The following is a 14173-nucleotide window of genomic DNA, read 5'->3' as shown; positions in this document are numbered from 1 at the left end:
ATGAGGGCCTCCTTAAACATCTTGTCCTCCAGACCCTTCCCCATCTTTGTAGCCCTCCTTTGTATGCTCTCTCATAGTTTATACTGTGGCACCCAAAGCTATACCCAGTGCTCGATGTGAGGCCACACAGCACAGAGGGACAAACCCTTCCCTCAACTGGCTGGCAGTGTGGGTCTGATGCACCCCAGGATGCAGTTGACTCTTTGGCCACACTGCTGACTCAGGTTCAACTTTCCACTGACTAGAATCTCCAGGTAACTTTGTGCAGGGCTGCTCTCTGTTCTCTCAACCCGCCCCCCCAGTGTGTACATATATCCAGGATGCCCTGGTTATTGCTGTTCTGTGCTGCCAGCACTCTTCCAGTCCTGAAGTCCTGAGTCTGAAATGAGAGACTGTTCTTACTGTTGAGATTGATTTGTTGGTTTGGTGTGAGTTTTTTGGGGGGAGGTTTGTTTTTTGGGGTGTTTTTTTTTGTTTTTTTTTGTTTTTTTTCCTCAGATAACGTTTATTTATCTACAGGCAATGCTGCGCACAAACTGTGTTTTAAACCATATCATCACAGATAAAGTATTCTTGTAATTTTCCTTGACTTCTGTGTTGTTTAATTTTAGGTAGCTATGTAACACCAAACAAAAAGTTGAGATGAATTCAGTAAATTTGCATCAGTTCATGGTTTGATGTATTTAAATCAAAAAACATTTTGTTGCCATTTGCTTTGTTTTGTTTTCTAAAGCCCAGATCATTCTTATTTGGTAGTTTATAGTTGAAGCCCAAAGACATTTGCCTTGGCACAGAAGAGGAACTACAAGGAGGGGAGCATTGAACAGCATCAAGCTCATTAGAGCACTAATCTTTTTAGCTACTGGGGATTCACAATAGAAAATTTTGTAGTAGGTGTGTATTTGCATGTGTGCGCTCTGGTTTTAGTTCTAAAACTGTTACAGTGAACTTTTCAACAAAAACTCTGCTCTAGTCAATTTCAAAAAATGCTGAAGCACAAAACTACACAATTAATTCTCACTTGCTTCCTGAACAAAATCACAGGGTATATGGAAAATCAGGATCTTATGGCTCTCTCCTACATATCCTTGTTCATGTTCAGCCTGAGATACCACATGCCCTTCTCTGTGAGTGTGGAGATAGTGACTGCCCACTGGTGGCTGTAGCACAGATATATTTTCATGTACTTCTGATGTGTTGTGGTCCCCAAACTGGTGCAGAAAGAATCAAGACTACACAATTCTTGAGATTTGCTCTGAGTAACAATAACATGTGGGCCATTCATGCTTAACAGAAAAGGTAGTTATGGCTCAGAGATGCCACCACAAATACACCAGAACTTTGTAATGCACTTAATTATTAGTAAAATCGATTTATCTGTGGAATCTGTTACATGTCAGTAGTCAGAAAAAACAAAAAAGAAAGGCTTCAGTGAAGCATACTGAGTTCTGGTGAGAATAGATGTCATGATGCCCAAGGTTGGAGCTGCTTCTATGGACAAGGACATGGTCAACTACGCCATGGAAGTTTTCAATCATAGTAAGCTTCAAAAGCTCTGAATTAGATCTTGAGTTCTTCCTGAAAACAAGATAAATCATTCTAGAATCTCTGAAAATGTTATACCTCTTGAAGTTTCAAAGGCATGTTCACAGTTACGTTGATGGATGAAAGCAAACAATACAAATGAAGACTTAAGACAACATGGAATATTGAATAATTCTTTATGAGATTAAATATTGTGGGTCACAGAGGTGGTGCAATCTCTAGGACTTCTGAATTTGGTGGAAATATCAAATACAATTTCAAAGCTTTTTCCTTTGTCAATAACTTTATGATGCATAAATGATGTTTACATTGAGCTACATGCCTTGAGTCTTTTTCTAAAATTAGCTCTGTAGTTGCAATATAAATAATATTTTCAAGTAAATTATTGGAGTTCTGTTTTAAGCTTTTCTGTGCTAATAGAAAGTATTTGATGTGCAGGTCCAGAGTACTTCCTGGATGCCTCATCCGCCATATGTTATGCAACCAACAGTAAGTAAATACTAGCTAATATTCAACTAAAAATGCTTACACTGTAGCCTTACTCTGCTTGTCAGCCACAGGAAAGTCCTAGGTCGTGTAAGAGCAGCCAGCTGCTCTTTTGACAAGAGCCCTGTGCTGCAAAAATTTTGCTTCTTTAAGGAACGCTACTTGATTTAGTGAAAAGGGGAGGATGGGTGATATGTTATCTAACTGCATTGACTATAAGAGAAAACTAGATCTAAAGACTAGCTTCTGAAGTTTTGCTTCACGGTCTGCAAGATAGCTACATTCCTGCATACTTTGAATTGCCAGGTTCAACACATTAGCCCTCCCTTATATGCTTATCCATCAAATAAGTCCTTTGTAGTTGTATATGCTTTAAAGAATCCTCAGTGCCTTAATATTGCATTTCAAGCACTGAAAAAGAGTGAAATACAGCTGTCTTACAGAGTCTCTGCTTAATCTGAATCTCTTTTATGATTTGACCATCCAACTCTTTTGATTTCTAAGTAAATTTCTATCTTTCATCAGCTTATAGCTACTATTTGTATCTGCATTAAACTTCTAATACCATTTGTTAGAAACAATCCGGCTGTATTTTTTTTAACCTCTGTTTTGATGCACTTTGCCTAAATACTAGTGATGTATCAGATAGAAAGAACATATTGAACAGCAATACCTACAGATTGTTTTAGTTTTGTTTCCTCCATTTGATCAGTTTCTCAGGCATGGATCCACTCTAAAGTGTCATTAATCAAAATTCAAATATGTATTCCACCTGAATATTGTTATTGTTATATCAATTCAAGTGAGGAGAGTAAAACAAAAATGAAGTTCTGTATTTAGACTCGTTTGTTATGTGTACATTAGGATATTCATTAAGTTAATTTGTGTTCAAATGTTTTGAACTCCCAATAGATTAACATCTCCTGTTGCTTTCTGGTTAGAATTTGCTATGCAAAAATCTGGATACCATTACCCCACATACCTTTTTGGTAGTGCAGGATTCTCATCCCACTTCTAACTCCCCTTCTGTATCTTTGGAAGGGGAATTAAAAGTTCTGTGTTCTTTGGAGACGAAGATTTTCAGTTTTGTCTAACTGGGCAGTTTTGTCTAACTAGGCAGAGGCTGTAGAGTATGACTGACGGTTTCCAGGGAGCCCAGTTCCCACCTCTGTGTTGCTGTACTGCTCTCCAGGTCCTGGCAGAGATTTCCATCTCAGTGCAATAAAGCTATTGCTGTGTTTGTTGTAGGAAGCCAAACTGTATTGAACAATCAATTCTGTATGCTAAGTATTTGGGTTTACTTGCAGACCAGAAGAAATTTGAGGTGTGGATATGAGGAACTATCAGACTTGTGGAAGCCACAGGATCACTGATCCTTGTGGAAATATTCCATTTCGAAAAGAAAGAACATAAGCACCTTACCAATTCCAGTCTTTGTTTATATGTGTGTTTGAGTTTTATTTGACCATGTTCAGCAAAGCATTTTTCTGCACTACCAGAAGCAGTGAGTATTTGATTGGACGTGCTTACCCCTTGGTAAAGGGCTGTGAAGAGAAAAATAATTTTTATAGTGAGTAGCATCCTGAATATGCCAAGTTATATTTGTGTTCATTGCTAACCAGAGAGTTGTCAATGAAAAGATGTGTACTTTTATGTGGAAAAGCAGAGGGAGAGTGGATAAGAGGTTTAACATTTCAGTTTCAGTGTCACTGCCATTGTGGGCTATCTCTGTGTGTTGTCTGTAGCAATTCCAGTCTTTTCACTGAAAGATTTTTCCTACGTGTTTCCCAAGATTTATGTTCTTAAATAAATGGACAGGAGGCCTTTAGTACTGAAGGCAAAAAGGCAGAACTACCATTCTCCAGATTTCATTCAGAGATGAATTCTTTATTAGAAATGTCTGAAAAATGGCCAGAGAATTACTGCACAGCAAACTATGAGAATTGATGGCCTATTTTGAAAGAAAATAAAGAATCTGTGTCCATAGTAAGTTTGCTTTAGTTTCATGTTAAGTATAAACTCTATTCTGGCCAACTCCATAGCCTAAAAAAGTATGAAGAAAAGATTATGACAAGGCTGGCAGAATCTAAGACCCAATGATCTGATGAAACTGGGAACTTTCTAATTCACTTAGCTTTTTGTTTCTTCTGTAACTTAGTTTACCGTGTTATTATCTAAATTGCTACCACTTTACTTCACAGTATTTTATGAGATGATTGATTGCGGTGCATGATATCCCATTGGAAACCAGTGCGGATAAATATTACATTCCCCTTGCCCCGGGAAGGAGAACATTTTGTTAAGCCTGTATTATTCTTTCTGAATAAAGATGAACTCTTACAGAAAGCACAGTTTGAATTGCTCAAATGCCAGCGGTTAATTCTTTGTTTTTATTATAAATATCCACTAAATTATGTTACTGGATGATTAGTTTTTCATTTCAGAAGGAAGCTCCTACTTGATACATATGTATAATTTAATACCACATAGTGTCCCCCGTGACAGAAAAAGAATCAAGCCCGTGCTATAGAGGAGACAAAGGAGGTTTTCATTCAGCATGCCGTGCACAGACAGGACAGCTTGCTCCCAGACTGGCAAGCTTGCTGACAGGAGGAAAGAGCTGTGCTGTGCAGCATCACCACCCTGCCTCTGCCGGCCTCTTTTTGCATGCCCATCTCTGCTTCTATGTCATCTCTCTGTCCGCTGTCATGTGAACACCATGCTCCGTTTTCGCTGATATCCCTCGGCAGTAGGTTGGCTTGGTGGAGGTTTTGCTCATTTATTTCCCTTCCCCATACATCTTCCTGATGCATGCATTCTGTTTTTGTTTACTTGGTGAATTCAAAGAACACTATAGTAAATATAAAACACTTTATCTCTGATTCTTACTATAGCTTTTTAACTATGATTCTAATAGACAGCAGCAACATATCCATTACCTGGAAAATACATGCAGATATTGCTTTCCCTTCCCCAGCCTTGTCTGTCTGTCTTTTGTGATCTCATTACAAACAATGATTAACCAAAATGACTTTCTGTGAGAAGAAAACTGTCAGAAATACTGGGAAATTTTTTTCTCAAGTCAAATGGGGCAGCCCAGGGCTCTTCAGTTATAGCATAATTTACTCTTGATTTTCCCTGTAACTTTTAATATAGTGGGTTGATGCCTAAGAGTGATAGCATTTTGAAAAGGTGGGGGGGCTTTGAATTTTACTAGCTTTATGCAAAGAGCCGTGGAAAAGTAGTATCAGATGTTGAGGAAGTACTGATGTTTCAGAATAACCAGTAATATGCTGAAATAAAAAGGTCATAACTCCCAAATCTTTGTGCTTGCGCAACCTTCAGAGTTTTGGGAAATAGGATCCCAGATTCACATGCCTTTAGGCTCGTGTGTGACTCAAAACAGTTGAAAATGCATCTTTTGTCAATGGAGCCTTCACCATTTTATGACCATATTGATTATACTTTGTGCAAGTAAGAATGCCTCACTTTTGCCAGTTTTCTTGGTTTTCCATGTGCCATGGTCCCTCATACCAGCTCCAATGGAAGACAAGCTCCCAAAGAGTTATGGCCATGTGGAGTTGGGCTTGTATTGACACAATATGTAATCTACTGATCACAGTCTAGGCTCCATTTAGTTAACTATATCTTTCAAAGTACAGTTCAAACTCATCCCTTCTTGAACGGATTCTTGTATTTCTTCACTGCCTTAGGATAAGGGTAGATGGATAGCAATGAGAGAATCAAAACATATAAGGGATAAAGGTTATTCTAGAGATTTATAATATTTGCCGTATTAATATGTTTTTCCTGCAGTCCCTAGAGGCCATTTGGTGGTTCGGGGAAAACATTAAAAACCATGGTCTAAGCTCAGTTCATGTACAGATAATCTTCATTTTTATTAGCAATGACATTTGTGTAAAACTTTTTTTATACAGGTCTTTATTGCGCATCATGTGTGTACTCCTGCCTCTAAAGGCAATTTTTTTTAGTGAACCAACAGAAATGCTCTGCACTAGTACTGTGTGTACATACTGGCTTTTATTTTCTAATAAAACTGTGCCCCCACAACAATTAACTTACGTACATAAATGGTGTTCTTCTCAGTCTTGAGCAGTTTGTGGAGAAGGAATATGCCAGTGGCAGCACAAAGGGGGCAAGCAAAGCAACATATGGAAAAAAATCTACTATTGATAAAGTGCATTTGGGAGATATTCTCTTCTGCACATTTCTCAAGCCCGTAAAGCCCTTTTAGAAAGGTTGATTTCTTAACCAATGTCCTTATTATTCTTTCTTTAACATCAAAAACAAAAACATTTATTATTTCATAAGCAGCATGAAACCCCTGTTTTGGTGTGACGTGAGGCTGTGTAAAGACTCCAGAATCTTGCCTTTTGATTGTTGTGCGTGAATACAGCATAAAAAGTACAAACTGTCCAACTGAAATATATCAGTTTTCATTTTCTCACTAGCAACTCTGTTGTTTTGGACAGTACCCAAAATACCACAGCAGTTTCAGTGTTTTGATTCCTACACTCTCAAACAAAGAAGTTCCTTGTGCTCCCTTCAGTGTCCCTCTCCCAAGACTGCTTTCTTTACCTCACGTTTGTTGCTCTACCTTTTTAGCAGACAGAGCCAGGAGTCGATCTTGCATTTGGATGTATAAGTATAAGGGAACAAAGTATGTCCTTTGCAGACAGCTGAGTCCTGCATCCAAAATGAAATGTGAGAGTTCAGCTAGATGGTATGAAAAGTAAACAGGAAATAATCCTTGGAAATTGGAATCTCCAGCTATTCTTTTAACTTTTAGATGTGTGTTTTTAAGAGATCCTTTGAACGTGAACTTACTTGAACTTTTAAAGCTAAAGAGTTTAGAGGTTGAAATAACTAACCAAATACCAGTGCCAAAGTTTTGCTGAACAATTTTAATTTCAGTGTTTCCCGAGGCAGAAAATCAAGGACTGCCAATTCTATAACTCTGATAATCAAGACGGTAATTGGCAATGTTCCTTTGGGACAAGCAGGCTTGCATGAGGTCATTTCTGCCTGCCTCTTGCCCAGCACTGGCCTTTTTTAGAAGTTGCCTCTTCTACTAATTGGGTAATTTCAGCCTCAGCTGGGCATGCTCTGACTGACCCTCTCTAGTGCCAGCTGCAGTGGTGTAAGGAGAGCACTGGGCTGTCTGCCTGAGGAGGCTGGAAAACCAGTGCCCGTCAGCCAAGCTCACACCTCTGTAAAAGGGAATAGGTGTAAACAACTTACCCAAGTCACACATCGTGCTCAAGCATAGAGGCTTGTATGTCTGATTATTCAGTTCTTCTGGAATCATATCAAAGTACTGATGCAGTCATTTGTTCTGCTGTTGTGAAAATTAGTATGAATTAATCTGAATGGCAGAAAAAGCCTTATCTGAGTTAGACTTCAAACCCTTTTTTTTGACACTCTGCTGGAGCCCCCTAGTGAAATTGGGTGTTTTTGTGATGGCAGAAAGACACCACATGTGGATTCAGTTAGAAGATGTGGACAGGAGAACCACAAGCCTTTCCAGCAGACAATCCATTGCATTTGAGGAACTTGTGTGTTGCTCTTTAATCTTAAAAAGACATAGGAGTTTTAGTAAATTTTATTTTCATGTTTTCTACAGATAATATGAATACTAAATGGATAACCAACAGTCTAAAAATTTTAAAGGACATTCATATTACTGGGAAAAAAAATATATATATATAATACAAATCTATAAATGGAAAAGGAAAAGATATTTGGAAAAGAAAGCTGACACTAAATCTTAGAGATACTCCAGAGACTCTGAAGCCAGGAATATCTGGTTGAGAGATATAGTGGTTATGGAATATTGATTTCTCTTTAACAGAAAAGATGTAACCTTAACTGTCAACTTTCATTGTCAAGAAAAATCTTGACATGACAACTGTTTAGAAGCAGTAAGGTTTATCAAAGGGGGCTATTTTTTAAAATGTAGTTATTAATCAATAGACATTAGAGTACCTTCTGTGGAAGAATGTAGTGCGTTTAAAAAAAAAAAATCAATGTCTAATTTTGTACAAAGCCTGCAGTCTGTTTTACGTTTTCCAGTTTCATGTACATTTACTAAGACTGAAAATCACTAATTCTTTACTTTGTATAACGTATGTACCATGTATGTCTTGGGTTACATGTAGATTTGTATTTACACAAAGTTTTAAATTTATGGAGTCAAAAGCCTGTAAGATTCATATATAGTGTTTGCCATTTCGAGCAAAAAAATTCTCATTTGATCAGCACTCATCATTTTAGTTATTGTCCAGGTTGTAGACAAATAAGTAGAAAGAAAGTGATAGGATCAGTAAGGAGTAATGGACTATATAAGCACATGGTATTAATTATAGTCCAAGAGTTAGAATGATGAGCGTGCAAAAAGTAACAGGCTCAGCAGAAGGGTGAATTAGGTAAGCATATGATATAATTTTGACAGATGATTTTTCAGTTTAATTCACCATCAAATATTTTTCCATGTGTATTGTGCTGTGGTTTTGCATGCTGTGTGCTGTGAGCAAGCGAGGCCTGTGGTACAGGTGTTTTACAGTCTTGTCAGAATTATCCTCTATCATGGATCATCTCTTATTTTTTTGCAGTAATGTCCATTGTTTTGCAGAGGATGCTAATACTTCAACCTCTGCAGTGAGTGCTTTGCTACACTGTTTTAAGTGAATGTAGATTTCTGTCTGATATTCTTATAGTAAGCAGGACACAATCACCCTTGAAACACAGATGGTTGTATACTGTAATTGCCAAATGTGCATATTCTGTGAGGGTGGAAAGGAAAGGCAGCAATTTTCATCCACCACCAGCAGCGAAAAGCTCTGAAAAAGCTCTGTGCTCTGGCAGCACTGAGGATTCGCACTATTAGTGACAAGGCTGGGAGTTATCTACTGTTGTTGCCTGCTGTACACGGCGGTGGGTCTCTTTCCCATGATGAAGACATGGTTCTCATTTCCATAATGCAGATAAGGATAGAGGTTGTTGCTGCAGAACAGTTCTCCAGCAGAAAGGGAGCTGTATTTCCTTTGTGCTTCACAACCCCCATCCGTGCATTGCAGAAAAATGACATTTCCATTAGAGGTGAAGCATTGGGCAGCTTTGGAGAACAGAGCAGCCCTGTGAACCCAAAAGAGCAGTATTAAGGAACAGTATTATTATACAGCTAGCCTGCTATAGTGGCTGACGACCCTGGACATAGCAGGGGGGTTGAAACTCGATGATCATTGTGGTCCTTTTTAATCCGGGCCATTCTATGATTCTAGAGAAATGTAGCACTGTAACTGTGATGATTCCAGCGTAAGAGTTATGAAGACTGACACAACCTCTCAAAGTCACAAATGTGAGTTCCTGCTAGTGAAGGGACAAGTTGAGTTGGAGTCTTTTGACAAAATATCATTTTATACGTAACTGAAGAGGAATGAGTTATGAAGGAATCAAAGTGTAATTTGCAAATTACTGTAACTTTTTTTTAAAATATGCTATTCATGCAGGTTTTTGACATAGAGAATTCTGTGAAAGCAAATTCCAAATGGAAATCATGAATATTTCTTCATGTACATGTGTAATGTATGGCAATATTCATTTTTGCTGGAGCTCCTTTCTGACCTAAGCCTGCTTTTCCTCACACCGGTTTCGGAAGACTCACACACTTAGGTGATGCACTTAATGATAAGTGATTTTTCTTCTGCCACTGATCTTGTGCATGACCTTAGGGAAAACATCTTTCTTTTCAGCCTCAGTTTCTCATTTGTCTTTTGTTTTCTTAGCACCATCTATTTAGATTACAGAACTGTCATGCCACTAAATAGCTTTTACTGGCTGCTTGTGAAATGTCTGGTGGAACAAGAACCTTTAAGCACAACTTCACAATTATATTATTAACATTTAGAGTTGTCTTGTTAAATATTAAAATAAACCTGTCTTGACTACAAGGGGAAATGTTGGGTCTAATTTTGCTGGTATAAATCAGGAGTTAACCTGACTTTAGAAAATTGAGTTACAAAGGTGTGAGGTAGTAAGAATGAAAAGAGAATCACGCCTGCAGCAAAAAGTTGATGAAGGAGACTCTGGCACACACATAATTCTTAGAACAAAGCACTATCATAAATTACCATTAGGTTATGCAAGTGCATTCAAGGACCAATTTATCTAAGTAGGAGAAATTAGCTAATGTATATATTACTTGTGATTACATCATGATTATCCAGCAGAGGAATTGTGTAAAAAAAAAAATTAAAAATTGTCCTTTAGGGAGCTAGTGGCCAGTTTATAAGACTCAGGATTCCAGCTGTATCCAAGAACCATGCTATATAATCCCTTCCAAAATCTGATTAAATAGTTAGATTTTTTTGCCTCTTGCTAATTCTGTCTGGAGTCTTATTTCAGAACACCTTTGCTCTGAAGCTTAGAACTGCATTTTTAATTTCCAGCCAAAATGTACTCCTGCTTATTTTACATCTGTCTGCTCCTGGCCAAACATTCCCTTCTCTCTTCAGAAAAGCTCTCTTCTAGATGTTTTCTACATTAATTTATAGGCAAAAATTTTACCTGCATCTTTGTTTGCTGAGCTAATTATGCTAACATCACAATGCATTTGCAGTCGCTTAGCAGGTTTGTACCTCTGGCTGTTACACTGACCGTTCTTTGGATCTGTTTCACTTTGAATTCATTTTTCTAGGACAGCCAATGCACACAGTATTCTAACCCTTTTTAGAACAACATTAATACTTGTGTCTCTTTTTTTGGGAGTACTTTATTGCATGTAACCCTGCTAATGCAGCCATCCAGCAACTTGCAGTTATACCTAGATTTTCTTGCTGTTTTCCATCAATTGTTTCTGTGTTATGAAGGAAACCTTTAGTAGTGTAATTATCTTCATGAATCTGCTTAATCCAGTGTTTCCTGTAAGGCAGTTTGATCTACCGGTTTACTGTCAGTGCCTCCTAACCTCATCATTTCCTCAAATCTTTCCATTTTTTTTTTTGTTGTTGTTGTTGTTTTATTCAAGGATATTATTAAAAATGTTGCCTGAGAGCAGTCTTTATGGAGATTTTAGTGACCCTTCCACCAAAGCACTATAGTTTCTCATTCAGCACAACCTGTAATTTCTTCTTCACTTAATTCCTTATCTTCCCCAGATTTTATTAATTGGTGGTGTAGCACTACCTGAAATACTTTATTGACCTTCAGAGAGCTTAGACCTGCTATGTCCTTTGTCTAGAAAATAGGTCATGTTATTTTAAAAAATTAGATTATCTAGTTCTATCTTTGGTTTATCTATGTTCTATCTTAATTAATATCCTCTAGTTCTAGCCTCTGGAGCTGTGATTACATATGCTAGTTCTTCCATTATTCCCAAGTAGAGAAAATCCAGACCTGGTTCCTTGTTTCACTTGTACCCACACCTTGAGCTCACTTACTTCTTTGGTTTTTTCATCTACTTTGACTGTATTCATCCCTCTGCCCAAACTTTCATTCTCAAAAAGCTTTCTACCTCTGCTATGTGATAACTCACGCAGGAAGTGAAGGCAATGTCCTTATTCTGTTCAGGTTTCTTCTGAATTACCTTTAATCTGCGCCTGATCCTCAGCAAATGGGGAGCCTGTCTCTGGGTTCTGTCCTTATTTTTCACTTATTTGTTTGAAAAGTCTTTTGTTTGGTGTTTGAATATCGTTGCAAGCTCTCACATAGATTTTTAGCAAATGTTACTTCTGGTCTATAAAATGCAGCTTTTTTGTCTTTTTATTTTTCATTCTGTGCTCATTCCTGATATTCCTACCTAGGTGTCTGAATAAGTGGTTGACTAATTAATGCCTCCTCCACTGTGGCTGGTGCAGCATCTTAATAGCATAATTATTTTTTAATTATTTTTGCAGATGAAGTGCTAACTTTTTTTAATATCAAACGTATAAATGTACAGTTTGATTTGACCTCCTGGAAGTTAGAAGCTCCCAAGATATCATAAGTAATAGCTCATTATTGAATATAGTCTAACAGTATTTGCCATTCATTTTTTATTCTATTAAATGAAATGCTTTCTTTTCAGATCAAATGTCTTTATAAAGAATGTAATATTGACCTAAGCTTTGCAGTAGAGAGACAGCTCTAAATAAAATCATGTGTATGTTTGCTAAACTGATTTCAGTTCTACTGAAGTTAAGCAGACTGATCATTTAATTAACTTTTTAGGCTCTAACCTCATGCCCTTATTTTCTTCTCAAACTGTTGCAAATTAGGAATGTCCGTGTTTTCTTCTCAAATTGGTGTAAATTAAGAATAAGTCTGTTCTAAGTCCATGCATTCAAGTGTCTGTGTCAAAAAGCCTCTTGTTAAGAATCACTGGTATCTGCGACATTGCTGAGAGTATGGTTTCAACTTCTTTTTCTTACACGATTGCAAAAACAAATAGAGAAATATAATAGTATAAACACTGAACATTCCTTGACTGTTTCATAGTAGACTGATGAAAATGAGTTCTGTAAAACAGTGATATATCAACAAAGTCAGAAGAATTTTGAAAGAGTGCTGAGTTGTTATTTAGTCAAACCGCTGAAGGATTATTTTTTGGACTACCTGCCAAAGAGAGATGCAGTTCCAGCAGAGTAGGCTTTCTTATCAAAAGGTCTATTGTTAAAAGGAAAGGGGAAATCAGAAGTTGAAATTTCACTTCTTCTAACTGTGGTTTAAATGCAATTTGTTATTTTTTATTACTGACAACAGCCTTGAATGTACCTAGTTAAAGGATGTCTGCAGAGTTTTCCCAGTCCCTGCCTTTTGAATAAGTTACCTGGGAGCTTTTGTTAAATCACTGCAGGCCTTGTTGCCCAGAAAGAGCCTCGTCTCTCACGTCCTAAATCCCAACTGTAGCACATTTATAGGAAGCAACTGAGTGGAAGATAACCCTTTCTTCTACACACAAGCACACACATCCCAAAGCAGGAAAAAAAATTGATTTCTTCATTATCAGATGTCTACTTTTGCCTCTTGAAAAACTGTAACACTCAGAAAAATACATGTGCAGAATCCTCACCCAGGATCTGGTCCAGAATAACTTGGAACATTTCATCAGCTCAAAGCTGAGGATCACAGGGTTGACACCCCGCTACTTATCTCTGTGGTGGGACAAGAGGGTTGCATATGATTCACACAGCGAACGGCTTGCTTTCAAACAGCCTTTGTACTTTTCCAGTATGACAATCTGTAAATCATTATGCACCCCTCTTTGCCCAATCCACACAGGATGTGAGGCTGTGTCAGCTCCCAGCTTGATAGCCTTCCTCTTTAGTGCGATCAATAAAGGCTCCTGCTTGCAGCTTTGGAAGTTACTGGTCTATGGCCTGCTACTCGCCAAGAGCGTGGGCGTCACTTTTGCAGATGTCCCGCATCTGACGGGGCTGAGCCTAGAGACATATTTCCTGGTGGCAGGTAGTGGGAGAGACATGCTGTGGTAAAGCTGGTCCATCTATGCTGCCGCCACTATTCCTGGCTTGCCTGACTTTCTCAGTGAGCTGACAGTGTTTGCCCACTAACCCATGTCAGTTCCACATGTACATGTTTCTTAAACATGTCCAGGGCAGTCCATTCCAGTGCCTAGCCAATCTTTCAGAGAATAATTTTTTCTTACTATCCAACCCGAACCTCCCCTTGTGCCACTTGAGGCTATTCCCTCTCATCCTATTGATGCAGCAGCCTTTCTCTCTGATTCATGCCTGCAGAAGTAGCAAAGCTGTAGTTCCCTCATTAACTCTCAAAGTTCACCACACACATCAGTACAGGTGTATGGGAACTGCTGAATCACGGCCTGAACCTCTGATTGATCACCTGAGGCGAGCAATGAGTCAGCCACAGGAGCACAGGTGAAGGCAATTCTCCTGTGCTGCTGGAAGGGGTGGAGCCTGGCTGCATCTCTCCTAGACTCATTTAAGAGGTACCAGTGGGGAAGGATCTCTTTGGGAGATTCCTTCCTCTGGAGTTTCATAGCAAGCCCAGGATATGGGTAAGCATTCTATCTATTCTGTTTTGTTATAATATCTGCTTAGCCAAACTTCTCCTGTTTATTTCATAATTATAATATCTGTACATTCATTGATTATACAGCAGGCTA

General features: G+C 38.2%; 1 protein-coding gene across 12 annotated transcripts in view; it reads left to right on the top strand.

Annotated features, from left to right (window-relative positions):
- Window positions 1-14173, top strand: part of RBMS3 (RNA binding motif single stranded interacting protein 3) — a 697193-nt gene that overhangs the window by 625203 nt on the left and 57817 nt on the right. For all 12 annotated transcript variants that reach the window (XM_090142518.1, XM_090142517.1, XM_090142519.1 and 9 more), the window contains one exon: window positions 1984-2034. In XM_090142518.1, the coding sequence (XP_089998644.1) occupies window positions 1984-2034 (51 nt within the window). The remainder of the gene's footprint in view (window positions 1-1983; window positions 2035-14173) is intronic.

The sequence above is a fragment of the Phasianus colchicus genome, chromosome 6, assembly GCF_987193195.1.
Source record: "Phasianus colchicus chromosome 6, bPhaCol1.hap1.1, whole genome shotgun sequence".
Classification (NCBI taxonomy): Eukaryota; Metazoa; Chordata; class Aves; order Galliformes; family Phasianidae; genus Phasianus; species Phasianus colchicus.
Note: the sequence above shows the minus strand (reverse complement) of the source record. Positions and strands in the feature narration are given on the sequence as shown.